This window comes from Camelus bactrianus, chromosome 1, assembly GCF_048773025.1.
Source record: "Camelus bactrianus isolate YW-2024 breed Bactrian camel chromosome 1, ASM4877302v1, whole genome shotgun sequence".
NCBI classification, from domain to species: domain Eukaryota; kingdom Metazoa; phylum Chordata; class Mammalia; order Artiodactyla; family Camelidae; genus Camelus; species Camelus bactrianus.
The window spans coordinates 122,000,880-122,028,054 of NC_133539.1; the positions used below are offsets into that span (position 1 = coordinate 122,000,880).

The 27,175-nt window shown below is 49.2% G+C and overlaps 1 protein-coding gene across 2 annotated transcripts in view; it reads right to left on the minus strand.

Moving 5' to 3' along the window:
- The window catches only part of CPNE4 (copine 4), a 381,982-nt gene extending 355,153 nt beyond the window's left edge, over positions 1-26,829 (minus strand). Inside the window, exon 1 of one of the 2 annotated variants that reach the window (XM_010961247.3) lies at positions 26,683-26,829. In XM_010961247.3, the coding sequence (XP_010959549.1) occupies positions 26,683-26,735 (53 nt within the window). In that variant the 5' untranslated portion in view covers positions 26,736-26,829. Of the gene's footprint in view, positions 1-24,153; positions 24,548-26,682 lie in introns of those variants that run through there. The other variant, XM_074372416.1, reaches the window with a different exon arrangement.
- Between the last annotated feature and the right edge of the window lie 346 nt (positions 26,830-27,175).

Consider the following 27,175-nt stretch of genomic DNA (forward strand, 5'->3'; position numbering starts at 1 on the left):
CTACTCATGAACACACTATCGCCACAGTCTGAATGGCCTGCCTTGGGACTCAGTATGAAACCCGCACAACTGCACATGGCTGACCTTTCCTTCATTCAACAATTCATTCATTCAAACATTTATATACTACATTCCGGCCACTGTGCTCTCAACTCCCCTTAATAAGCCATAATGAATTATTCATCCATAAATTTACCCTAAATCAATTCTTGGGTTTCCATGACACCTGTCATGATTTTGTATTTTCTGTCTCAGTCAATTGCTCATGGTTCTGTTCCACAACACATTCACCATATCTCCATATTGTTTCCATCACTACGTGCTGCTACGTGACACAAAGTCTGCTCACAGCGGGTATCTCTGACACTGAGTGGCACACCTTTCCTGGAGGCGTGGTGGGAGCAGACCTGGCACCTAAACTACCAGCAAGCAGCCATCTTTGTCTCTGTTCTCACTGCTGAATCTCCAGCCCTGAGATCTCTCTGGCATACAGTCGGTGCTTCATAAATGTTCATGCAAATGAATGAAAAGCCACAGCCCCTGGAGGTGTTATGTGAAGATAACTCAGATTCCTGAAAGATCGTTTATATTCCTTACTGAATGAGGATTAAAAGAGAGTAAGTATTTTGGAATGGAAAACATCTATATCCAGTCCCAAGAGTGAAATGGAGGAATTGTCAGGTGTAATAGCCTGATTACTAAAGAGTGAGCTAAGAAAATCAGCTCTATCCCAGACTTGGTATCGTAACAATTCACAAAAGGATATTGCAGTAATAATGTCATTTATCAAGAGCCCCCTGTGTTCTGTAACTTCCAATGCATTATCTCTAACCCTCACAACAGTGCCGTGATGTCGGGAATACTCCTCCTGTTTGAAGGACCAGGAAATGGGCTCAGAAGCTGGAAGTAACTCGTCCACACCACACATGCGGGGAGTGAGGGTGCTAGAGTTGGAAACAGGCTCATCTGGCTTTAAGCCCTCGTCTTCCACATGGAGACAAGCATGTACGTGCACAGGTGTGCACACCAATGGAGGTGCAGGCACATGGCTGCCACGAGCTGCCAGCTGGGTTCAGGATATGCCCGTATACCCTTCCATGAGAAGAACTCACTGAATAAATTTCTAAAGACTGTTTCTGACGATTTTACTTAGTGTCAAAAATTTACATTCTTAAAAAAAGAGGCTATTTTAAAAGTCCATTATCCCTGTGACATCCCCTGGGAGGGAGACTTCTCACCCAAGGCACAATGACAAGGACCCACAGGCACCCCTTTTCTGGTGAACTACCCCCATGCCCTCTCTAGCCTTCTGCCACCTGGGACTATTAAACTGGGCACTGAGCAGCTCAGACCCTGCTCAGAGACCAGTACCCCAGACTGTAGGTTGGCCTGGAACTCTCCAAGTGACGCCCCACCCTCAGGAGGCTATGAGCGCAGAAGGCAGTGGGTCCCTGCTGAGCCACCTGCACCCTCACCTAAGAGACCCCTGCCTGGAGCCAGAAGTGGGGCTGGTGCAGGGCACAGGGCTGCTCCAGGTCCTCCTGGGCGGCAAATGTGAAGGTCTGTGGGGTATTTTACTGAAGGAGCGGAATGCAATGGTTTCAAGTCACCGGCCTTCCCCCTGTCAAGCCTCGGCCTGTATGGAGTCAAGACCCCCGAGAAGCCCCAGCCCATCTGCTCCTGGGGGAAAGGGGTCCCACTCCAAAAGCTTCCGGAGCTTGGCCAGCCTGTCCCCTCCCTCCAAGCTTGTTAGAGGCCCAGCATGGTTTTCACAGGCCATGTTGATGCCGTATGTTCACACCACTGATGCATTTTCCTGCCTGAGCAGAGGCACTTAGCACCAGGAGGAACACACTGTTTTTAGGGCTGCTTGGCTCTTAATACTTCCCCAGGAGTCTCCAGGCTCAACGAGAGGGTGGCTGGCATGTTTGGGAAGGTGCCAGCAAGGAAAATAGTTCCCAGCAACACAGTTCAGGATGTCAGCCAGGCAGGAAGAAGGGCTCAAGCCATGAATGACAGAATTTTGGTGCAAAAGGAAAAAAAAAAATAAAGAAATTACATATACAGAGACTTTTTTCTTTGATGGCAAATTAACATGAGTTCATGTCAGTGATTCTCACTCGACTAAGGTTAATTTTGTCTCCCAGGGGATATTTAGCAAAGTCTGGAGATATCTGGGGTTGTCACAACTAGGCGGAGATGAGGGTGCTGCTGGCACCTAGTGGGTGGAGACCAGGGATGCTGCTAGACATTCTGCAATGCACAAGACGCCCCCCACAGCAGAGAATTCTCTGGCCCCAACCTCAAGAGTGAGAAATCCAGGATTATACCAACTCTGCACAGGTAGAAAGCCCCCTTTCCCCCGCACCCTCACTGCACCAGCAATTACATGAGCCACACATTCGAGGCAGGGTGGGCAGCCATTGGGACGTGGCACTTAAAAGCGGTGTCATCTGGGTATAGGGTCTGGGTTTGAATTTTAGCTGCAGAACTTTCTAGCTCCGTGGCCTTGGGCAGGTGATCTAACTCCGGAGAGCCTCAGTTTTTCTATTCTGCCAAATGTAGACAGAACCAGCCACATCTAACCTTGTGAGGTTTAAATTACAGGAGATGATAAGAAAGAATTTAGCAGGGTGTCCACACCCAGCTATAAAAAACAGTGCTGACTATCAAGGCCTGACAAAGTAGGGGCAAAACAGAATAAAACAAGGATTTTGGTAGAAATATACGGAGTACTTTAGTAACCAAGGAAACTGGAGTTTGAGTCTGACAAGATCTCAAGGACTTCCCTGGAGGTCCCGTGGCCCCAGCAGTTGGTCCTCACCACCGTGTGCTCACACCCACAGGGCACCTGGTTGCCCACCCCCGCCCCCCATTCCTGCGTCTTTGCTGAGCCCAGGCAACCAGTCCCTCTTGTGCCCAGATCTCTATGGTCAGAGACCAGTGATGGTCTGGTTGGGGAGAAATGACTGTCCTTCCCTGTTCTCCCCGAGCCTGGAACCAGAGGGACTGTGGCTTCTCTCCACTGTTCCAATGCTAAGCAAAATCAGGCCAGACTTGGCCACATCTGCCTTGGGTCTGACCCCCCTGGCCTCGACCTCGCAGAGCCGAGCTGTGCCTTCACACGGTTACCTCCAGTCCCCAGAGCAGCCCGGGAGCCCTCCTCTTCCCAAGTGCAGGGATTTCCTGGCACACAGCCTTCCCCGCTGGCTTCAAAGGCGCTCCAGGCAGGGATGCACCACCAGCATGAAGAGAACTGCTGAGCCGGCCATGCAGACGGCCTCAAAAGGCCTTCAAATCAAAGAGCCAAGAGGTGCCTCGGAAACCATCTAGCTCAGCTTCCCCCAGCAGGCGAGACTGGCGCTCAGAGAGAGGAAGGGACAGGACAGCTGCAAGCCCACAGGGCACCCATCCAGATGGAGGCGGTCCTGAGTCTGGTGGATCTCAGCCTGCAGACAACCCTGAGCAGAAGCTCTGGGGAGGGGCAGTCACAGCGCTGAGATGAGACTGACAGCTCTTAGTAGAGATGGAGTCAGTTGTACCGGACAATGAGGGGCTCCTGGACTCTCTGCCGTCCTTGCAAAGCAAGACTCGTTGGTCAACAGGCCTGGATTTCACACTCCATTCTCCTCGTGGCCCCTTTAAGGACAGAAAGGGGAAAAGAAGATGCTGGGCATGGGGTGGGTTCCTCAGGGATACTTCACAGGCAGCTGGTGGCCCAGGAAAACTCCACACTTTCAAAGCAGTGAAGGGACCCTGGTGGCTGAAAAAGGGGACCCTCACTATCCTGTTCAGAACCAATACTTAAACATGTAAGGTCAGACCCGCAAGGACAGTTTTGTTTTGAAATTGTAAGCAGCCGTTGTGGCACAGCTGTGGGAGAACAGGGAGTCATTGCACAGAAACCCATTAAATTTCCCATCACTGGAGCATTTCATATGACTTTTGTGATGAAAAACATGGCATATTATTAGGGGCAACTTCAACAGGAATGAGAGAAGCTGTTACAGACGACAGCTTAATCAACAGCAGGGCCGGTATCAAAGCTCCAGTTACTACTTGGTCCCTTCGTTCCATGGGCACCTTTCCTATCTTATCCTTCCTGGTCCTGAACGTCCCCACCTGCAGAACAGCGGTGATCGCTGTCTTGGGAGACTCCCTCCTCTCTGCTTCTCATCTCTAGGTCGAGGACCAGCAGACTTCTTCCGTCAAGGGACAGATAGGATATTTTGTGGGTTTTGTGGGCCATATGGTCTCTCACAAACACTACTCAACTCTGCCTTTGTAGCACAAAGGCAGCCACAGACACTGTCAGTTCATGGGTATGGCTGTGTCCCAACAAAGCTTTATTATAAAGACCGGTGGCAGGCTAGACGGGGCTCCTTGGCCAGTTTGCTGACCCCTGTTGGGGGTGATGGTGGGCCTCAAGTAGGCAGAACCTGAGCCCCAGTGCACAGACATGAGCTATGAAAGCCACTGAGGTGATGCTCCTGGACCAACAGAAGTCAGCAGCCAGGACGGCAACGGTACAGAATCCTTCTCCCTCCTTCACTTGACTGTCATGGAGTTGGGAAGGAGAGTAAACTGAGAAGACTGGCACCAGGCAGTAAGAGGAGGCACTTATCTGGAGCACCGAGGCTGCATTCCAAGAGATGCCTCTGGCTGAGCATCATGAGATTAATAAATTCATATCGGATTCTGCAAAGCAGACTGGCCTCCCCTCTGCCTTTTCCCAGGACACCAAAGGGACACAACCAAAAAGATGGCCTGGACAGCAAAGGCAGAGTTAGGAATGCATGTGTATTCTATTTCATCAGGCAATTACATGTAGTTACGCCTTGGTAAACAAGAGCTTTATTTTTTGAAGAACAGATCAAACCCAGACAGGATTTCTCCGAAGCCTAACCTCTGGAAGAAACTAGCATGACTAGAGGGTTTACCACTTCTTGGGAGACAGGGAGCCTGTGCTCCACGCACGCCCAATGGTGAGGGGAGGGTGGGGACACACCCTCAGACATAACACCTGATCCTATGCTCCACGCATGAGATCACACGGCCAACTTCCATCTTCACAACTGGAAGATGTTCTGCTCCCCAGATTACACCGCAGCCCCTCAGGGGCAGGGGCTGTACCATTACACCCTTGTGCAGTGTCCCTACAGGTTAACGTAATAATCACCACTGACATGTGAGGAACAATCGCCCCATGCCAGGCACGATCAAAGGGCTCTAAGGCCTTTCTTTTTTAATAAGCTCACAACATCCCATGAGTCGGGACGTTCTTATTCCATGATGACAGAGGATGGAACTGGAGTACAACGGAACTGAGTAATTAGCCCCACATCCTGCATCTGTAAGTGTGGCGCCCAGGTTTGGCCCCAGGTGTCTCCGCTCTAGAGCCAGCGCTCTGAACTTGTATTCACACTGCTTCTAATACTGCAACCAATGCAGGTGATCAAAAAATGCTCGGTGCTGATGACAGCAGTGACTCTGAGAAGTGGGAGCAAAGGAAGAGGTCTGGGTTGAAGCTAAGCACTCTCTCTTGGGTGGGAAACCATCTTACACGGAAGCCCAGCTCTAAGAGGGGGCTGTGACTCCAAGAGCCACAAGAAGGCGTGTCTGCAGCTCCATAAAGGAGGCCATCTTCAACAGCATCAGGCTGGAAGGCCCTGGAAACGTGCCTTTAGCTGGAAACAGGGCTCTCTCTGACCCTCCCAAGGCCTTCCCAAAGGGGACAGGGTAGAGAAAACAGCCCCAGGGCCAGCCCCCACCCCCTCTCCACATCTCCCCAAGATCTCAATTCTGGGGAGTGTAGCATAGAGATCTGGCACACCGAATTTCTCAGTGATGGGGGAGGGGGAGGGGGGAGGGGCAGGGGAGGGAGGTAGAAGACGAGGTATATCAAGTTGGGGCTTGAAAGACAGCTTTGTTCATTAGACCACCTGGTTTTCCTTCCTCAACACCCAGATTATTTTGATTTTTCTTTCTTTTTTTTTCTTAAAATGTTTTTGATTCAGAAGCTATTTTAATCTCTTTTCTCCTTGTCTAACACTGGCATTTGGAAGTAGGAAATGTAGTCTAATTACATCCTTCTATTGTCTTTTAATATATTGTGCACTTGGCTTCTGTCTTTCACAAAACAGTTATTTAACGGTTTTCTAGCAATTGGATAGCTTTTAATTAGCTTAGCATTCTGCACCTCCAAAGTACCATGTTCTGAGAATCTTGTGCACAGTAAGTCTGACTGCTTTTCTTATTGAGAATATTTTTCGAACAGACCCTACATATCTTTGGGAACAATCTCAACACTCTTGAGAAATATTTTATCTTTCATTTAAAAATTTTTCCTTCAAGATTCTGTTAAATCACTCCTAAGGAAACGTAGAACAAAGCTGCTTCATTTATTCTGCTGACCAAACATTTAATGTATTTATCACTGCTTTCTGGGTCTGACATATTTTGACGACAGGGCTCAAAGAACCTGTACTCAGATCCTGGTTTACCTTTCATCTGCCACATCACTTTGGGCGAAATCACTTCACTTCTCTGGACCTCGGTTTCCCTTACTTATACCGTGGGGAGTGGAATTAAAAATGTCAAAATTGTCTTCTGACAACATCAACCTAGGATCGCTCTTCGTGAGGCTCACATTCACCGCCAGGGCCATCTTCCCCTCCCTTTCTGCTCCAAGGTGACTCTTTTAACCAGATTTCACCTGATAAAGGAAGGCAAAGGAAGATCAGACCCTGAAAATCACCACACTGCCCTTGGAATGAAAAGGAACCCTTTGTTCTGACCACACACACAAACACACACACGACAGTACGATGTCTAATGTGAACTTTCCAATCATCAACTGTGATGCACCCAAGAGAACACTTCTATTCTGAGCAACCAGCAAGCATATGTAAAGGGATTATTACTGTTACTTAAGGGTACATATCCGAAGGCCCCAAGCCTAGGGAGCCCCAGCCACCTGACATCTCCCTAGCAAAGCTGCTGCTGAGGCCAAACCTTCAAAAGGATCCAACACAACAGTCGCAGGGAAATGTCAGCCTCTCAGGGAATAAACTTACCGTCTTAAACCTCCATGTGTGTCTGTCACCACAGTGTACTGGTCAGATTTCCTTCAAGTTACTGCCAGGAGAGACCCAGACACCAGGTTAGGACAGGGCTCACCGGGCATTTGAAAATCAAATACTGCTTCATGGACTGAGGACGCTGGGACTAAATAATACGGATTGGCCTCAGCTTCTAACACACATCCACCAGGAATACATCTGAGGACAACAGCTAAACGCACATACAACGTGCAAGGAAAATGGGAGCGTCGCCTGGATCGGCCTCAGCCATGCTGGATCATCCATGCCGGGAATTCCACCCGAAACCCTTGACGTCAGGCCCTCTGAGACCTGCACGCCAGACGGTGAGCCCTACAAGCAGCCCCCTTGCTCACCCAAGAGCTAAGGACGGCGAGAGGCATTTCAGCCACCAAGCTGGGAACTGCGCTTCAATGCCCGCTTTCGGTTTAGACCTCCCTCCAAGTAGCTCTTCAGACATGCAGCAGAAAGTAACCTGGCTGATCGCCGCCGCAGGGCCCGAGGGACGCTGCCCTTCCCCTGAGCCCATCCACAACTGAATAAAAATTGTGGGGAAAGTGAGAACCAGGGAGGAGAGGGCTGCGCCCAGGAAAGGAGGGGCAGCCAAAAGGTCCCTGAGAGAGGAGGGAGGGTCCTGGACTTCCCTCGGAAAATGCAGGCGGCGGTGACAAGGAAAAACCAATGCCACAAAGCTTTCACCCACGTCAGCCCCTTTCCTGGACTGAAATTTTCTCTTTCCAAATATTAAAATCCTGTTTGGAACCCCAGTTTATGTTCCACCCCAAGAAGACTTTCCGAAAGCCGGCCATGCACACGACACTGCTCGGTGTTCTGAACTCGAGCAGTCTCACCTCCTGCACCGAGCAGCAATGCTCAGCCGTCTCCCGGCATCTCACCTCCCTGTTGTGTGACATTGTGTAATTATTCCACTATTATTCAGCCTTCACACACTCGTACCTCAATTCCTAAATTTGATTTTAACCTTCCTGAAAGTGAAGTCCATGGTGGTTTCAGCTTTATTCTCTAAGGCAGCAAACAGCTCACGGTAGCTGTTCCATATATGCTAACCAGTGAAGGAAGAAGCGGGGAAGGTAACAGCACAAAATGTTCCTGGGAGCACAAGGGTGGACTGTCCTGACAGAAAGGGCATCGAAATCCCAGGCAAGCTAAGAACCAACAGCACCCGGCAGATGCCTGAAAGTGTCTGCTGAATTGAAGGAACGAGGAGGAAAGGAAGGAAAGATGAGAGGAAATGATTAATGGGAAGAAAGTGAGGAGGGGAAAGAAAACAAGGGAAGGCTGGAGGGAGAAAGGGATGAAAGGAGGAGAAGAACACAAGAAAGGAGGGAAAGAAAAGTGGAAAGAAAGATGGAAGACGGGGTAGAAGGAAGGAGGAGGGAGGGTGAAAAAGGGGAAAGAAAGGGACGGAAGACAAGTCTGACTTACCCTTGGGCTTCTGGGTCCTCCATGTCAACACCTGCTCCCTTGCTATTTCCAAAGTCTCTCTGGGGACCTCACAGAGCCCCCAGCACCTGGTTCCAGGCTAGTCGATGCACCTGCACAAAGATGCGCGTGGACCACTCCGGCGCTGAGGCTTCACTGGTCAGCACCCACCAGCTCCCGCGAGCACAGTGCCTCCAGTCTTGGGCAGCTGGCCCTGGAAACGCTGTGTCTCATGGCCCAAGGCTCGAGCTCTGGAGGATGGTCTGGGCAAAAGCTGGGAACAACTGGCCCTCCACCAGGGATGCCACGGGAGGCCTCCTCTTATGTGTGCCAGGGCATCACATGACATGCTCAGCCCACCGGCCTCCTGGGCAGCTCACCGGGGAATCAGGGCTCCTGGCTGCATGGGCAGGGGCAGGGAGAGCCTCTGAGGACACCCAAGGGCATGCAGCCCTGTCTCCCTCACTGCCAGCTCCCTGAGGTGCTGCCGTTGCCCCTCCCACGTCCCCCTCCTCCCTGCACCCACGAGGACCCAGACCCTCAAATCAGAGGGAGCCCCAGACTGCACAGCCTAAGTCTTGGCAAAAGCACAGCTCTTTGTGGGACAAAATATCTCCTACTGCTCCCTTTCCTCAATCAAATGTGCTATAATGTGATGCATGCGAGTGTATGTATTATTGGTAAGAAATTTGCTGTGGAGAACACATCCTTGGAAGAGACAACAGTTTCTGACGGGAAAAGGAGGAGGTCTCTGCCTCAGAGAGGTTCGTAAAGCCCTGAAATCGGACACAGACTTCTGTGTACAAACAGGGGTGCTCACTGCTCAGGTGAGAGAATCCATAGCTTTCAGGAGATTCTCCAAACAACAGTAAAACCAGCACCCTATACAAGGCACGCTGTCAGGGACTTATCAACCAGGAAAAGAGTGCTCAGTGAGCCTGCCAAAGACAACTAAATTTCATTTTAAAATGCATGTCCTAGAATTAACTGATTTCAAGAAGATGAGAACTAAATTTTAAAATATGAGCTTTCTTCCTCCTCCACGCCTCATCCCAGAGGTGAATTGGTCTTTGGGCCTGTCTGTCTGTCTGTCCACCAGGCCTGCAGCCCAGATCTGCTGATGGTATCGGGGAGGCCAGTGAAATGAGACACGTCCCCAAGCGCGTGCCCACTGTCATCCCTGCTCTAAAGTAAACCAATTCCAAGTGAGCAAGCCTTGGAAATCCTCTGCCTTCTGCCCACCCAACTGCAAGCTACAGAATGAAAAGAGGAGGTTACAGGTCTAATATACCTCATCACTGTCTTGGAACATTTAAAATATCACAGGAAGAATAACCAGGGAGAGATACGAAATAAGTAACCCCTCACACAGCACTGCTGGGACACGGAAGAGTGATTCGATTGCTACAGACTAAAATGAAGCCTGGAAAAATCAGGACGATGCACTTGAGCAAGCACTGAAACACAATATAATGGGAAAATCTGCTTTATCACGTTATTTTTAAAAAGCTGTTAGCAGACTCTGCAGCTGTTAATCACTGCGCATATACATCAGGGCTGTCGCCTCTCGAATCATGTTTTATCTTGAAAAGGTTGTCCTTTATTACCTTTCCTTTTGCACGTTCCTAAGGAGTTGTGGAATAAGAAAATGAGAAAAGCTCTGAGGTTCTCAACACCAGGATCAACATTTACAAATAAAGCAAACAAGAGAATGTGTTCGGTTTTTAAATTGTGTCCACTTCTGTGAAGCCAATTATTAGCAACTTTCTTCCCAGGCTGTAGAAATGGTGCCACCTCTCACAGAAAGGAACCCCCCCCCCCCGCAAAACTTTGCCTCAATTGCACATGAAACCTTCTAAGCCCTCGAGAGTGAGTCACAGGAATACTCAGATAGCTCTTGTTTTAGACAAAGGACTTAAATAAATACTTGATTCAAAGTAACAGGCATGGTATTGCACTAGTCTGTAACACAATACCTGTGAAAAATAAATCTGATGAATAAAGGTAAACATAACCTTCAACGGGACATAGGAAGATAAAAATATATAGGAAGAAGGAAGGTTTACGATCAGATGCATACGATTTTGTCCACTTACTTTAAAAAACAGAACGATAGAGGCAACCATCATAAAACTCGCAGTCCAGGAAAATGTGCTTTAATGCTCTCACTTAACATAACGATGTACTTTACTGAACTACAACGTTAGCCACACCTCAGCAGATCAGAAAGCAGTCCCTCTGCTTCTATTCCGGAGACTAAGGCTTTCAGAAGTTCTAAGAATTAGGAGCTCTCAGAAACTAAAAGCCTAGAAAAGGGCAAATTCTGCTCCTCTGCCAGGACCGGGAAGTCTGCCCATGAAACACACCTTCCAGCCGTGGAACTTAAAGGTATGAGGGTCCAAACGTGGCACAAGCTGCCTGTGCCTGTCGCCCCGTCCTGGGCCTGCCCTTCCCACCCTTCTGTTCCCAGAGCAGAGAAGGGGGTCTGGGTCCCGCACCAGAAAGCCAAGAGCTAGCGGGCAGGCCTCCTGGGCCTCAGCCCCAGGCTGCTCACACCCTGCCTGCTACAGAGAGTAAGTTGAGGCTGGGGTTCCTGAGAGGACAGCCCGGGTGCAGCCTGGGATGCAGACGCAGAGGCTGAGGCCCTGCTTACTTCTCCACAGACGCAGCACATCACCCTCCTGAATGAACAAATTAATAAATGGTAACCCCACGGCCAAATCTGTGCAGCTGAGCAGATGGGAACCCAGGCTATCTCCTCAGGAAAGGGGACAGTGGGAACTCCAGGTCCCAAAGGGAGGCACTGCCCAAGCTTTGAGCACAAGCCTTCCTTCCCGATGACACACCTCACATGTCTCCTAGAGAGAGGGCAGTAAGACCGAGGAGGTCACCATCACCTCTCCTTCCCTCCATCCCCCACCACGTCATCCATTGCTTGTACTGCAATTTTGGAAACCAGCAGAAGTGCTGTTTCCACCCATGGTTTTGGGAGCTTAGGCACATCTGGCCTAAGATCACAACAAATAATAAGCTTGTTCAAGCCCAGCTCCATAAATCAATTCAAGGCAGGCATGAAGCCTGATTTCGACGCTCTCAACTGGTAAACCCCATGTCTCTCTCCATGTAAGACACTCGACAACATGGTGCCAGTGGACAGTCATTCCTTTAGACCCTGCCTAGTAGCTCCAGCCTGTGCCAAGTGAGTAAGACTGATAGGGACTCAGAGGCAGTGGCTGTCACTTCAGCAGACTGGGATGCAAGGCCCCAAACTCCACCTTCCCTCTCTAATATTATGTAGGACAGTCGTGCAAGGAGAATCCTCAGGGTCACAGATGCTTTGATTTTATAAAAGGGGGAATGATATCCAGACCCTAAATCACTAATCTGGAAATACAGTCACTCATCCTACAAGCATCTACTGTGTACAGACCCTCACAAGGACAGCAGAAAAATTCTATCACTTAAAGTCTCTGGCCCAGAGTCCATATTTCAGAATAATATCTCTTTGGATTTTTTTGAAGTCTATGTATGTTTCCTATCTCAAGATGGCCAAATGGAAATATGCCCCCAAGTGCAACTTTCTGCCAAAAAGTTGGCAAACTTTTTCCATAAAGACCTTGACAGCAGGCTTTGTGGGTCATACAATCTGTGTCACAATGACTCAGCTCTGCCACTGTCACAGGAAAACAGCAGAGGCAACAACAGGTGTGACTGGGCTCCAATAAAGCTTCATTTACAAAAAGTCTGCGCATTTGATTTGGCCCGTGGGCTGTATTTTGCTGACTTCTGCTTTGGGGGCGTCTCAATTTCACAATGACTTTTTTGGCTTGCCGATATCAAGTCTGCCTTAGTCAGGTCTCATTTCACCTCAAACCTCCCTTAGATTCATGGATGCTACAACATGCATATAAAGGAAAAATCTCAGAACAGTACGCTTAGAGAGTGAACTTATAAACAGCTATTTTAACTACTCATAAAACACAGGGAAGGAACAGAAATCACAAACAGAACTGCCCCTGCCCATCCAAGCAAAGAGGGAGAGTTTCCACCTACATAACCAAGAATCACACCTCCCTAACTGAATACTCTCTTCTCCCCGCCTTAAGGGAGCTGCTGTCCCGACCATGTCAGACAAATTGCCATTGTTCCATCCCCAGTGGAAACTAAAGTCTCATCTGGGCTAAAGCTAACTGTTGGCAAGGCAGATACAGGGCAGACATGAAGTCAGTGAGCAGGTCTGGTCTTCCCCGAGCCCCAGCCGTAGGCAGGGTGGGCGAGTGAGGAGCCGGGGCCCAGCTACCTTCTTATGTTTCTCAAAAGGGCCCCAGCCGTGTACGAAACCAACAGGGCTCCTCTCTGAGAGCTGCTCGCATGAGCCCAGGAACTAAAATACTGAGGATTCTGGGCAAGAAGCTGACAGCATACAAACAGCACAAGAAACATGGCTACAGGGATTACCAGGAGATGGCCCCTCAGGGGACGGATCGCAGACTCCAATGGTGAGAAGGAGAATCAAATTGAGGGTGTAATTACTTATGCCTTAGACCTTCCTGCAAGCGTTCTTCCCAGAAAAACACTTCCTCTAAAAAGTTACAGTTACCTTGCAAATGTGATCTGTGCCCAGAAATGCCTTGTGGAGGGCTCCATGCTGCCTCAGGGCAACCAGCAGAGACGCTTCACGTCAATCTTCAGCTGCTAAGGAGGATGACAAACGATCACCTAGCATCACTTTTTTCTTTTTTTTTCAGTTTGTTTTTGCTACTGGATGTGCCTGTGTGACACATCCAGTTTTGAAGGTCTCTCCATGAGCCACTGATCCAGATGTTTGGTGTCAAAAAGCCCACATGGTCAGATGGCTGGCAGACTCCCTCTTTCCCACTCCTCATCCGAGGGCTGCTGCATCTGAACAACCACGCTGACTTTGCTGCGGCACCTCCCCAAGTTCACTGGTTTCTCTAAAAATAAGAGGAGATCCGGGTTCACCAACCATCGGTTGAGACACACACTGAGTTATGTCAGCACTGATATGGTAACTTGACTCAGTAAAACTTAACGAGGCCATAAAGCGTCCAGAGTCGGCCAAGACACCCGCCGTCCGAACCACCACGAATCATTACACACCACAGGAAAGCACCTACCAGGATGTTTCTGCCCACTACAACATGACTGGGAAGATGGAAAGGAGCCGTGTCCCAGCCGTGGGCCCACGATTAAACACAAGTCAGCTGCCAGCATTCCATAAAGGCCACCAGACGTGAGTGCAACCATCCATCAATCTGTCTTCCTGCAACAAGGCGGTGGGAAGGATCCCCCAGGGCCTCGGAGAGCCCTGAAGACAACACATGGCACAAAGTTGTATCAACTTCGTCTCCTTAAATGCTCTCGGCTGCAATAGAGACCCTTAGATGGCTAATAAAGCCACCACCTCTTTGCTTGCTCTGTGACTAGCCATTTAATGGTTGCTTTTCCTCATCATAACACATACACACACACACACACACACACACACACACACACACACAAACACACACACACATTTTAAAAGGCAATTCCAGTGCAGGTCAGCCTTGTCTTTAGGAAGACATCATCACTAGAAATATAGACCGAGGCTTAAAAGAGGCCGTCATGTTTTAAAAAAAAAAAGGTTTAGAAGTTTTTCACCTTTGATGACTACAGAAGACATTAAAACAAGTCAGGGCTCAGAATCTAAGAAAGATGGCACTATTTGCAGCCTGGTTTGGTGCAGTGGTTCTCAAAATGTGAACCACTTTGTTTTAATTTCAAATACAGTAAATTCTTTTTAAATTGAAGTATCATCAGTTTACAATGTTGTATCAATTTCTGGTGTACAGCATCATGTTTCAGTCATGCACACACATACATATATTTCTTTTCATATTCTTCATTATAGGTTATTACAAGATACTGAATATAGTTCCCTGTGCTATACAGAGAAAATTTGTTGTTTATCTAATTTCGATATACTAGTTCATATTTGCAAATCTCAAACTCCTAATTTATCCCTTCCAACCCCCTTCCCCATCTGGTGACCATAAGTTTGTTTTCTATGTCTATGAGTCTGTATCTGTTTTGTAAATAAGTTCATTTGTGTCTTCTTCTCCTCCTTCTTCTTCTTTTTTTTTTTTTTTTAAGATTCTACATATGAGTGATATCATATGGCATTTTTCTTTCTCTTTCTGGTTTACTTCACTTGGAATGATGATCTCTAGGTCCATCCATGTTGCTGCAAATGGCATTAATATGGTCAATGTTGATAGATTTAACCCAAACAAAAAAATCTTTTGGGTCTTTAGTAATTTTTGAGAGTGTAAAGGGGCCCTGAGACAAAAAGGTCTGACAACCTCTGGTTAGGAAGGACATACATTTTGGAGTAAAATGGCTTTTAAGTCTGTTCTGTCTCCTCTGTCTCCCACTAGCTGTGTAACTTAAGCCAAGCTACTTAGCCTCTCTGGTCTTCCACTGTCTGTGGACCAGATTAACCACCCTTACAATTACCTGCTCAAGCATGTTTCCCTGATTGTGTCTGTGGCATTCGCTCCAGCCCCAGGGCCTAGCACAGTGCACTGCATGACACGTGATAAGGCCTCAATAAGTAACGATGACTTGACTGGCAGAGGCTGTGAGGATTAAACAGGGCACTGCGTGTGAAGTGCCTGGTGAGGTACCTGGCACATGGCAGATGCCACAGGTGCTTGGTAAATGTCAGGTCCCTATCTTCACCATTAGCGCTGTTCTCAGTTGTACCACACAGGAGAGAAAATGCATGGTTTGTCTAAATACAGTGAATGTTCAAGGCAGTGGTACTCAAAGTGTGGTTCCCAGAGCAACAGCAGCAGCGTCACCCAGGAGACTGTCAGAGACACAAATTATTTTACTCAAACACTAGATCCACCAAATCAGAAACCCTAGCAGTAGGGGTCCACCAATGCGTGCTGCCGCAAGCCCCCCGGGAGATTTCTGATTCATGCCCTAGCGTGTGAACCATGGCTTCACGACGCGCATGGGGTCTCCCTGAGGAAAAGCGCACTTTGAGCTAGGGCATTTGGGACTTCGACAGCAGAGAGTACCCAGCATGTTGTCTATCACTGTTAGAATCTCTTTTGGACCAAGACAGGATGTACAGAAAGTCAAATACCACAAAATTGTCTATTGCAGGGTGGGGAGATGGATGTTGTTTATCTGGGGGTCAGTGCTAAACATACCTCTGCATGTGAAATAAATGTGGAATCAGCAGGAACAGAGGAAGTTTTTTCTTAGAGAAACCCCAGCATAATCCTTGAGTCATCTTTGCGGCTGGGCATAAAATTTGTGGGTGGGAATGGAGGCGTGGGGAGGGAGAAGGATGGTAAATGATTGTGTCGGTAGCTCTGAAAGCACACATTTCATCACAGGTTTCTAGCATAGCTTCATAAACACACTCCTGGCTTCCACAACTCCCTTCCAACACGGCAAACGACGACCATTAGGGTAATTACTCCTGAGCGCTCACCTTTGAGGGGTGTCGCCAGCCAACAGCAGTGACGACCTGAGTCATTTCCCCATCCCTGGAACATGAGGGGCACTGGAGGGGTACCGGATCTCCTGAGGCTCACAGCGACCCCATGACCCCACAGCGGACGCACTGCCGCTATTCTCATTTTACATCTGTGGAGACGGAGCTGCGAGAGGTTAGGCAGAGCCAGAATTCAAACCCAGGAATGCCTGACTCAAAACGTGTCCTTTTTGCTAGTAATTCTTCCTACCCATACAAAACGCAGAGCCCGGCCTTCCAAATACAACAGACCTCATTTTAGATGAGGGCCAGGATTCAAAGTTAGTGCTTAAAGGAGAACTCACCACGGTCAAAATAATCCTCGAAAAAAAATCCCATCAACTGTTCGCCAAGCACAGCACATATTGTATTGGATATGCAGCACTGGACGGTAATAAATCTGTACAACGTCACACGTTAACTGAGATTATATAACATAGAGCAAACAATGAAAATGTAATAAGAGTATTTTTAACAAGTGAGCTAGGGCACAGTGTTGATTGTGAGCAAGTTAAGTACACGCTGTCGTCACCCACAAACCTGGCCTGCACGCAGGATGTAAGCTGCGGAATGGGCCCGTGTGCCAGGTGACAGGGAGCACTCCACGTCCCAGAGGGTCCTCGCTTCTCTGGAGTGACACAAGCAGTGCGCTACAGCTGTTATGGCGAAGCCTGAAAAACACCAGGGGAGTGGGTCCACCCGTGCTTGCCGATGTCACACGCAGGGGCTGGAGCAGGGCAGGCCAGGAGCCGGGGGAGGAGGAGGAGCTGAGCCCTCCTGAGAAAAGCAGGCTCAGCAGGACAGGTGAGAAACAGAGATCACAGAAAACACAGGTTTGGAAAAAACGCCCTGGGCTTGAAACTGGGTGGGGATTGGGGGGGACCCTAGATTCGGGTTCCTCTTCCTTCCCAGGTGCAGGTACTTTGGCATTTCCCCAATTATTTATAAAATGGGACTAATCATATCTAACCCACAGAATGTGTATTTGTAGTGATTTTATGTGTTTATATGTCTATAGTGGAATGACATTTTCTGCAAGATAAATGTATATTATCTGAAATAAATTAAAACCCCTTTTTAAAAAGTACTCTTCCCCCTTTTAAATCTTCTCTGGGAAGAAAAGAGAGCAGGAGGAGAGAATGAGAGAAACCAACACTTACTGCAGATCCTCTGCTACCTTACATATGTTGTTTTATCCCCATTTTCACAAATGAGGAAATAAGGCTCAGAGAGGTTAACCAATTTTCCCAAAGCCAAACAGCTCCTGAGTGGCAGAACCAGGATCTGAACCAAGTCTGTTTATTGTCAGAGATTAAGCTCTTAACACAACAAAGCTCAACATATATTCACCTTTATCCAATCACGCTGCAGCCTAGTGGTTTCTTGGCACGTACCTGAATAAGAGTGAGAAAGAAACGGCATTGTTCAGACAGTCAGTCATAATTTTTCGAGCTGCTGCTGGATGACTGTCCCCGTTTGGGGTTCAGCAGCGAACAAGACAGGAAGTCAGGCCTGCTCTCATGAAGCACGCAGTAGGAGGAGAGATGGGTGTAGTGTGGGGTCAGGACAAGACCACCAACCAGCTTGGCCTGTTTCGTCATCCGGAAAATGGGAAGGGGTGTTCCTAATTTTAAGGGACTATCCAGCCCTCACATCCTCCAATTCCATAAGAAGCATCTGTTTTCCCTTCTCTTCAAAATTCAGTCAGGCCTTGAGTTGTGATCCATGTTGTCAACGGCTCCCCAAATCACCTATTTCCACCTTGATTTCCACCTATTTACTGATCAGGCCTTTCCTCCAACATGATTCATGATCAATCAAGTTTCAGAACCTAAGGGGCCCCCCTACAACAGAATTCCAACCCCTACTTCTCAGGAGCTCTGCAGTCCACCTGGCCAGGTAAGATGTTCTCACACCCGCGGTGCCCAACCTCGATTTCACATCAACGCAATCTCAGGCACCAGCCTCTGTGATTTTCCATCTTGTCACTGGAATCTTTTTCTCTAAGTTACTTGTTGAAACTACTGTACAAAATATAACAAAGACATCAAACCAGGCATCCTGTACCCCTAGTGCCTGCTGGTAAACTAAATGCTTTTTTGTCACTTTAATGATAATAAGGCTTTTCTTTTCACCTCACCGCTTCCCCTTATTATTCTTCATTTTTTGTTGATATTTGTATTGAATACATCTTTCCATATTTTAAACACAGAATCCTTATTTAGGTTGTTCCAGACCTAGCCGTTAGTGGTAAGGGTTCTGTTGTCGTATTTCTATTATGTTTCCTTTGAAAATCATTGTCCTGTTTCAATGGATTAAGTCAATCACATGGGCATTTATCTTACGATATTGATGGAATCAGTATACAGAGGGCAGTGTAAGCTGACTGGACTTCAGAACCTCTATTAACAGGTAAGCATCTCTGTAAACCCAAGTGCACACTCAGTGAGGTACCCTCTCTTTCCCTCCCTCAGAACAACCCTGCACAGGCCCTGATTCCTTGAAATGCAGGGAGATGAAAGGACACTTGAGTGTAAAGGACCTGAGGGGCCATTTTCCAGGTTCTCCAAGACAAAGCCTGACTCCTACTCTTACCCACAAGGTCTGTGCGACCCTCACCTTCACTCCTTCCCACGTGCCCGCCCTCCCTGCAGCCCGCAGCTTCAGAAGCGGGAACCAAGCCTTCATCCCCCGCGCCTAACAGCCATGGGCAGAAGGCCAGTGATCTAGACGGCTGGTCAGATGGAAGAAGGAGACCCTGCTGCTGAGGGACGGCTGCGGGGACGGGAGGGGAGGAAGTGCGGGGAGCTCTCCACAGGCCCGAGCACTGCCTGCCAGCTAAGATGCCCACACACCGACACATCCCACAGTCCCCGCGCTACCTGCCCCATCCTCCAGATGCCAACGCTCATGCCGGCGGGGTAACTCACTCACAGGCCTCTGGCCTGGAACCTGTGGGCCCAAGACTCAGACCGAGTATCCCCGGGGCCAGGGGTCCGCCTCCCAAGAGAGGAAGGGAAGCGGACCGCACACAGCCTGCAGGCGCAACCCTGGGAGCCCCTCCCCGACCAGGCACTGGAAGAGCCCCATCGCGTGCTGAAGGCAAGCATGCTGCCCTGTCTCTGAAGCCAGGCGATTTGGGCTGGAGAGTCACAGGCGCCCTCTTTGGGGTTCGGTCAAGCCCACCTCCTAGCCTGGGGGTCTGCCCGGGCCGCAGGTGGCCTCCGCCGGTGCTCCGGCGCCCTCTAGCGACCGTCCGCTCTAATGCCGACTCTCCGGCCCTTCCTCCGGCCGCCCAGTCCCTCAGGCTGCGCTCGCCTAGGACACCCGCCAGCCTGACCTGCTCCTCCTCTCCCCCAAGCGCAATGAATTGTCCAACAGAGGCTTAGGATCTCTCGGATAAGGAAGGTCTTTTGGTCAACACACCCTAAACCTGAGAGGGTTTTTTCTAGAATTAGCCTGAAATCCTGTATTTTTTCTCCTGATGTTTCCAAGGAAAAATATCTCTAGTTTTCTAGGTAATAAAAAATATAATAAAGTTATAAATCTTATGTTCTGAGCCAGAGGTGGAAAAACAACATTTCAGAAAGTTTGTTCTTTTTTGAATGGACCTTTAATTTAAGACAGAAAATAAGGGATTCCCCTGTGGGTTCCTCAAACTGTCGAGACATAAAATCTCCCGTTTATCGACTCAATTGTGGTATTTAAAATAGAAAGCCAAGACAGTGCGTGAGCAACTCCTCACAAAACTAGCACATTCACAGGGATGGCTGCAGACAATGACTTTGTACAAATTTAATCACATCTATTGGGTAAATATTTCACTGGCTCCAAGAGAGAGCAACAGAATTAAGACTCAAGCCTGCTCCTCCCAGGGGATGTGGAAGTCCCGTTCACCACTACCCCGACTCAGCATAAGATTATCAACGCACATGGTGCCAGATATTGGTGCAACTACAGTGATTATCTCCAGGGAGCTTCAGTCTCTTTGTAAGGGGAGCAATCAAGAGGGTTGCTGAGTGAGTTCCCTGATTTTGACCAAGTCACCTCTCCGAGGCTCAGTTTCCACATCTGTCAGATTAAACAGGTAGTCAATAGATAATCCCCAAGCTCTCTTCCAGTTCTGAGAGTCACAGATTCAAGGTGATAAAGTTGTTCACAGTTGAGATGAGCCCACCCCAGGCCAGGTTGGATGGGCTCCTCTACCCCTAGGGGTGCACCAAAACCACAGGGCAGGGATAAACCTTCCTAAGTAAGTCATCCTCACCACCTGCCACTGAGACCTGCCTTCAGGCCTTCGACATCTACTGAGTTAAAAGTTAGTGGTTCTCAAGTGGCTTTCCCAAGAATACAGCAGCCAAATAAAGGACTTCCCAGCATTTGTTAACTTAGGGAAAACATATACTATATTTCATATATATTTAGCAGCTCATAGACTAAATAGAAAGCTCCCACATAAATCAAATTTCCAGTGCAGAACAGGCAAAAGTATATGTAGGCACTGCTCTGTTTTTATTATGTAGTCACAAGCTTTAGCAGATATCCACTGGTTGGATTTAATGCTAACTGAGGTCCTACTATATATTGTCTATTTTGAACAGCATAGACAAGACAGCACATCTTGCCTGGCTCATTTATTAAGCTTGATTTTGGCCTTATCACCAATCTTCACAGAAACACCTCACTCAAAGAACAGATCTGCAGCTCTAACCCCCTGAATTGAGAATTTGCTTCCCTCAAAAGAAAAACCATCATAGAATTTTTAGGCTATCCTAAAAAGAATTCAAAGTCCTGTAAATCTGTTTTTGCCATCTACATTCCATCAGGAGAAGGCAGAGTTAAATTTAACTCTATCATTATGTGCTGGAAGGTCAGTTCTAATGCACCACAGGATGGTCTTGAACCATGTGACATTTTATTTAAAGTGCATTTAAAATTTTCTGTCTTGATATTTTGTGACTCCAGTATATTGGCTACTGTTGCCAAGGAAATAAGACTTCAGGTTACCGTGTGGCTCTAGAGGGGTTTTGCTTTGCTTGTTTTTAAAATATTAACAAGACAAAAATGGAAAAAAGTAAATATACAGAACAAATTTTGCTCCTTTCCTCTTCAAAATGCATGAAATACAGATCCTCTGGTCACATCTCTGATTAAAAAGATATAACCTCTCATAAGGTGACTTTCCCAAATGGTACAGAGACTTCTCCCAGTCAGTCGGGTTGGTATCATCAGAGCCCCTCTTCTCATTCTTTGTTCTGGGCTGAGACGCCTCGGAAAGTGCGGGACATTTGATTACACAATACAATTCTAACTCTCACCTCCCACATGTTTACCTTCAAATAAGAAATTTAAAGTGCAAACCATACAAATACATCCAGCTTGGTTTCAAAAGATTCAACTACAGATGAGAATAGAGGTTCCAACATTAACCCACTTTTTTCTCTGTGACTATTCTTTCTAGTCGGTATCATCTAAAGGTTTTCAGTCATGGTGGTGGACTCAAGTCATCTGATGGTGGGAAGAATCAAAGCTTCCATTTTGGGGAATACTACATAAAACTCGTCTGAAAACAGGTAACATCTTTGCTTCCTACTAACTGAAGTGAGGTATTTTTAAATCAGCCACATGCAGATCAAGAAACCCTGTAATCCTAGACACTTTTTAATCAAAACCTCAAAAATCAGGAACTTCTTAAGACAGACCAGTGGTTCAAGCAGAATGCCTGCCATGTTGCTACCAGAGACCTGGAGATGAGCAGGAAGTCTTTAAAGTACAATTAAAAAACAACTCACAAACCTCAAAGCAACTATTTTAAAAGAAATAGTTAGAAGATCTAGTAAAGTGCCTGTCGTGTGCTGGGAAGCTCTCTGGGCCCTACGTGCACCTGCTGGGAGTGTGCCTGGAGGAATAGACATGGGTTTGACCACTCACAGGAAAGGTACAGATGTGGTGCCCACGAGTGTTTTCACACAGTTCCATTACCAAAGGCAAGCCCTTCTCACCCAACCATTAAAAACTGCCCAGGATTCAACATCCACTCCTACGATGGACTGACACTTCCTTTTATGTAATGCTTGGGGGAAATCACCTAGTTTTCATGTGGTTTGAGTTTGATCCTGTGAAGCCATCAGAATCTTCCCATCAGAGATAAATGAGGAGATTCGAGCTCCTATTGGTGGGCACTATTAACAGAAGTGCCCCTGCTGTGTTTTCCAACCTTCCTTCTATTTTTATCCACCTCCCCATGTGTGAGTACCTTTGACCTACTCTGAGCTCGGACCCCCGATCTGTCAGAGCAACTTTGTCAGTCTTTCTTTAAAAATGGACCGCCAATAAAATGAACTGAACCTAGAAGCAGCAGCTCAGTAGGGGAAATGAAAACATCAGAATTTATCTAATCACAGCCATAACCATCCAGAGCTCTTATCTGCTGGGTAATAAAAATGGGACCTTCCTAAACTTGAAGGGCATCAAATAAATAAAGTTGTTGCTTGCCTCTGGCTCTTGGCCGGGGGGGGGGGGGGGGGGCTGCTATGCATTTAAGCCAGCGTCTACTAACTACAAAACACTGTCATGGATTTAAACACCCAAGTTCTAGGAAAGTTGGGGAGGTGCGCAGAGGGAAGGTCGTTTTGACATAAAGCAAAAAATAAATCACAAACGTCTTTGAGATAGGGGTTGTTAAGCGGGCAGTAGAAGAAAGGAATGAGGGGGTAAGATTATCTCCTTTGAAGTCAAGGTAATTTTTCCAAAAGAGTAGGGCTTTGTCTGAGTTTAAGAAGAACACTTTAAAATACCTTGGACAGCTCAAAAATGCTGTTGAGGGAACTGAAAACCAAGTGAGCCAAGACCAAGCAGAGCAGTGCCTTAAAAATCCTGGCAAAACAGCAAGATGAAGAGTTGGCTTCGCATAGTTCCTAACACAGGAGTAAAGCAGCAGAGGCATCTCCTGCCAAAGGCACTGAAATCCTAAGGCGTCAGCGGGCCAGCTGAAGGGGTGGGGAGCGGGGCGGGGACGGTGGGGGTATTTCCCTCAGATACTTCTCGTGCAAAGTTTCGTGGGGCACCCACCCCGCTGCTCAGTCCACCTTTCCCCCTCCACCTCCGGAACCCCGGGGCTGCACTCTTAAGCTCGTGCCCCAAGGGACCCTCTGTGCAGCCCGTGATTTTTCCTGGAGCCTGGCAAGTTCTGGGACTGGAAGCCAGGCTCGCAAGGCCGCCGGGGGTGGGGGGGTGGGGGGGGCGTGGCCGGATCTGGAGGGCAGAATGGGGGCTGGATTCTTGAAGCTCCCCCAAATCCTTCAAGAGTAAGGAGGAATGCATCTTCCTAAGAATATTTCTCAGGGTTTAGCCTGCCCCCCATCCGATGGTGAACAGTACTCACTTGCTGCGGAGTGGACCACCTCCTAATCGTTCTCCTGGATTTCACCCTAAGGATCTTCGGGGGTCGGCGACACCACGGGGTTCCCACCTCCTCAGTCGGCTGTGGCCAGCGCTTCGGTGGTCCCTGTAGTCCCACCCCCAGGCCCCTTGCCCCCGGCTACTCCATTTCAAGGAGGAAGGAGCACAGAGGGACTTGGCTCCATCAGGGGACCCGCGAGCCTGCTGATGAGTTTGAAGCCCGGGAGCCCCAGACGCAATTAAATATCATTGTGAGGGGGTGGGGCGGGGGGTTGGGAGGCCGAGCGGCTGCATCGTACCTCGCGGCCCGTCCAGCGGCGGGACACCGCCACAGCCCCACAGTTGTGTCGCCGTCAGCTGGGGGAGCCGCAACTTCGGCCCGGACTCTGACCCCCGTCCGATTTCTCACCCGGCGACGCCCTCCCCTCCAGGACCTGCAGGCCGGCCTTCGCGGGCTCCCGCACGCGCCCGCCCGAGCGGGGCTAAGGATGGAGTTCCCTCGACCGAAGGCGACGCTCGCAGCGGCCGCTCACCACCGCTCACAACCACCGCGGCCACGACGCACCAGCGGCTCGGAGCGCAAACCAGCGCCCCTCAAAAGTTGATGCCGCCGCCGCGGCGCCCGAGGACGCGAGAGGCCGGCCGGCGTCCACTCACCTGGGCGCGCCCGCCCCGAGGAGCGCGAAGGGAAGCAGCCCGGACGGCTCGGTCCCGCCCCGGGACGCGACTCCGGCTTCAGAGAGGCGGCGGGCCCGGAGCTGTGCGGTGGGGCCGGGGTCGGGCCGCACCCCCCTCGGGCTCCGAGGCCAGTTTAGCGGCCGCGGAGGGAAGAGACGCCGAGCCGGGAGTGCGTGCTCCCCGGGGCCCCGGGCTCCATTCCGGGCGCTGGGGCGGGGCGGGGACGGCGTGGGGCCGCAGCTCGGCTCCCAGTCAACTCCGGGAGTAGCGTGGAAGGGGCCGGGGAGAGGGGCGCGGGAGGGAGCGCGGGGACGGCCGCTCCTCACAGAGCTTCCACCTTCTGACGAAACCCGCGCGCACGGCCGCAGCCAGACGCTCCTTCAGAGCCGCTGCGTGAGCGCCCCCTGGGGGCCCCGGCGGAGAGCACCGCCCCGCCCGCGGCCCCGCCCCCGCCCGCGGCCCCGCCCCGAGCCCCGCCCTGCCCCGCCCCGAGGCCCAGGAAGCGGGTCCCTTCTCCACGACGTCCCTCACCCCGGGTCCCTGGGCACATTTCATTCCGTTGCCCGAGGGCTGCGGCCGCCTCTTCACTGCAGGGTACAGCGGGAATACCTGGAAGAGGGTGGGAGCGCTACTTCTTTTTGCACACATTCCAGGAAACTTTCTGGGTGGATGCTCCCCAGCCACCAAAAAACGGTGAGGGCGACGCTCACCTCCCTATCCTTGGTGTCTGCAAAAGTGCCTGACCTAGGGCGGGAGCCTGCTCATTGTTTTTAGTAAATAGATTCGTGAAGAAGGGAATGGGCACTTTGCATCCCATAATGTCTTCCTGAGTGCATGCACTTCACAAACAAGTGTAAGATAAATGCTTAGAGAGCACCAGTGTTTAAAAATAAATATGCGGTCTTATGTAAGGGGTAACCACTGCCACATGTTAGGAAGCACTTTAGAAAGGAGGGATGGCCCTCCTGTTCCAAACTCACTAAAAGTCAAATTCAGACAAATGAGCACTGGAGTATATACTGTGCGTTGTCTGCGATTGTTTCCACAACAGTAGATAAACTACAGAGCACACAGGTGTTGTCAGAATCACAAATTGGACTTCAGAATCTATAAGGTTCAGAAAAGACTGTCTCTGACATTGGGATGACATGGAGGATGTTACATGTAATATGGACAGACAATACGGAAAGAATCCTAGGCAGCCTGTCTGTACACTGAAGCTCCTTTGATTCACTTGGATTCGGAAAACTTGGGTCATGTGGTTGAGCACAAGACAATCACTGAGGCCTTGGGATGTGGGATTTCACTGGTGCTCCAGGCTTTCCGCGGTGTCTGGGAGCTTTGGGCGGGGTGGTCTGTAACACCCCTGGAGCCCGAGGGGAGCCCCACAGACCCACATCAGCTGCGAGTGGGACATACTATGGTTCCCCAAAGGAAATTAGGTGTCTTCCTACCAGAACAGGGAGGATGGATGCTGGGTAGGCAGAGTCAGCATATGTTTACTAAAGACGAAAGCAGAAGGCCGGAAGCTATTCCTTTCCCGTTCAATTAAGAGGTAGCCTTGGAGATGAACTTGAAGTCTGAGCTGGATTGAACTTTTGAAGATGAAGTGAGGGTTAGGGAATGCGACTGTGCATTTCCTTGCATGTTGGTTGTGTCCTCTGAAGTTTAAGTCCCATGAAGGCAAGTCTATGTCCTTATCTTCTTTGTGATTGTAACCCCCGTGCCAGCACAATGCTGTTACTTAGCAGGTCGTCGATAAACATTTTTTACAGTAAAATTTTTAAAAGACATTAGAGCCTATTTAACACAAACTTCTTATTTTCAGGTGTGCTGAGCGTGTTCTGTTTCCAGGCAATCTGTCAAGCACTCTATCGACCATTTATTTAGTTTTCTGCCCAAGTAGGTTTTAACATCTCTACAAAAAGCCTGAGGTTTGGGTGGCCAGAATGCCCAGACCAGGGAACACAGTTATTAACAGGGAGGACAGGGAGTATGGATGGAAGCAGGCTCTGAAGGGACAACTACGAGTGACAGAACCAGGAACCACAGAGCAGGAGCACCAGAGCCAGAACCACAGGGAGGAACCCGCTACAACCATCTTTAGCCCCCGTGTTAAAGGCACAGACTCACAAACTAAACAGCGCCACAACTTGTGACAAATATGGTTTCCTCTGCCAGCAGGCTTCAGCTCCCTAATTAGAAACAAACAGTTGCCCGCAAACCAGTGTGCAGAACACACGTGCAGCCTTTTGCCAGAAACTGGGATTTTTCTTTTTCCTCAAGGCATGACACTGAAGGTAAATTCAAACAGGCTCTCTGCCAGGCACCTAAAGCAGAATTTCCTCCCACCTCTGCTATGAAACCCACAGCCTGTCTCTACAAACAAAGGTACATCACCTGCTAATGAACTCTGGTCACAGTCACTGCCCCCCACAACCAGTTGCTCACCAGCCGGGGTCCCTGCAACAACTGTGACATCAAAACCCCCTGATTAGTGTCACTCACCTCCTTCCAATTCTCCTTTTCATGGATTCTGAGCTGCTGGGTTCTACAGCCATAGTCAGAATGATCTAAAGCCAAGCCACAGAGTCGCGGTGCCACTGGGGTTCCCAAGCCGCAGAGGATCCTCCAGCTCTGGGCAGATCCACTTGCCGGGTCTCTGTTTGGTAACATAAGGGGAGGCATCCGCTGACTGTCCTGTGCCAATCTGAAAGGCACCCCTCCCACCAGTGTGACAAGTGCAACGCTGGAACGGAGCCAGGGAACAAAAGGGAAGAAATGTGGGTTCTTACCAGTGCCGTTGATACCATTTTTTAAGGATGGCAGATGATAAAGGGGAAAAACAGGCAGAGAGTCAGTGCCCTGCATTCGAAACCTTGGATCCTTCTCTGAATGAGTCAGGGTGAGCATTTTGTTTTGAAATTGAATTTCTGTTTTCTCTCTTTCTTTCTTTTTTTCATTCGAGCTGTAGGATGGTTACATCCTCAACTAGTCAAGG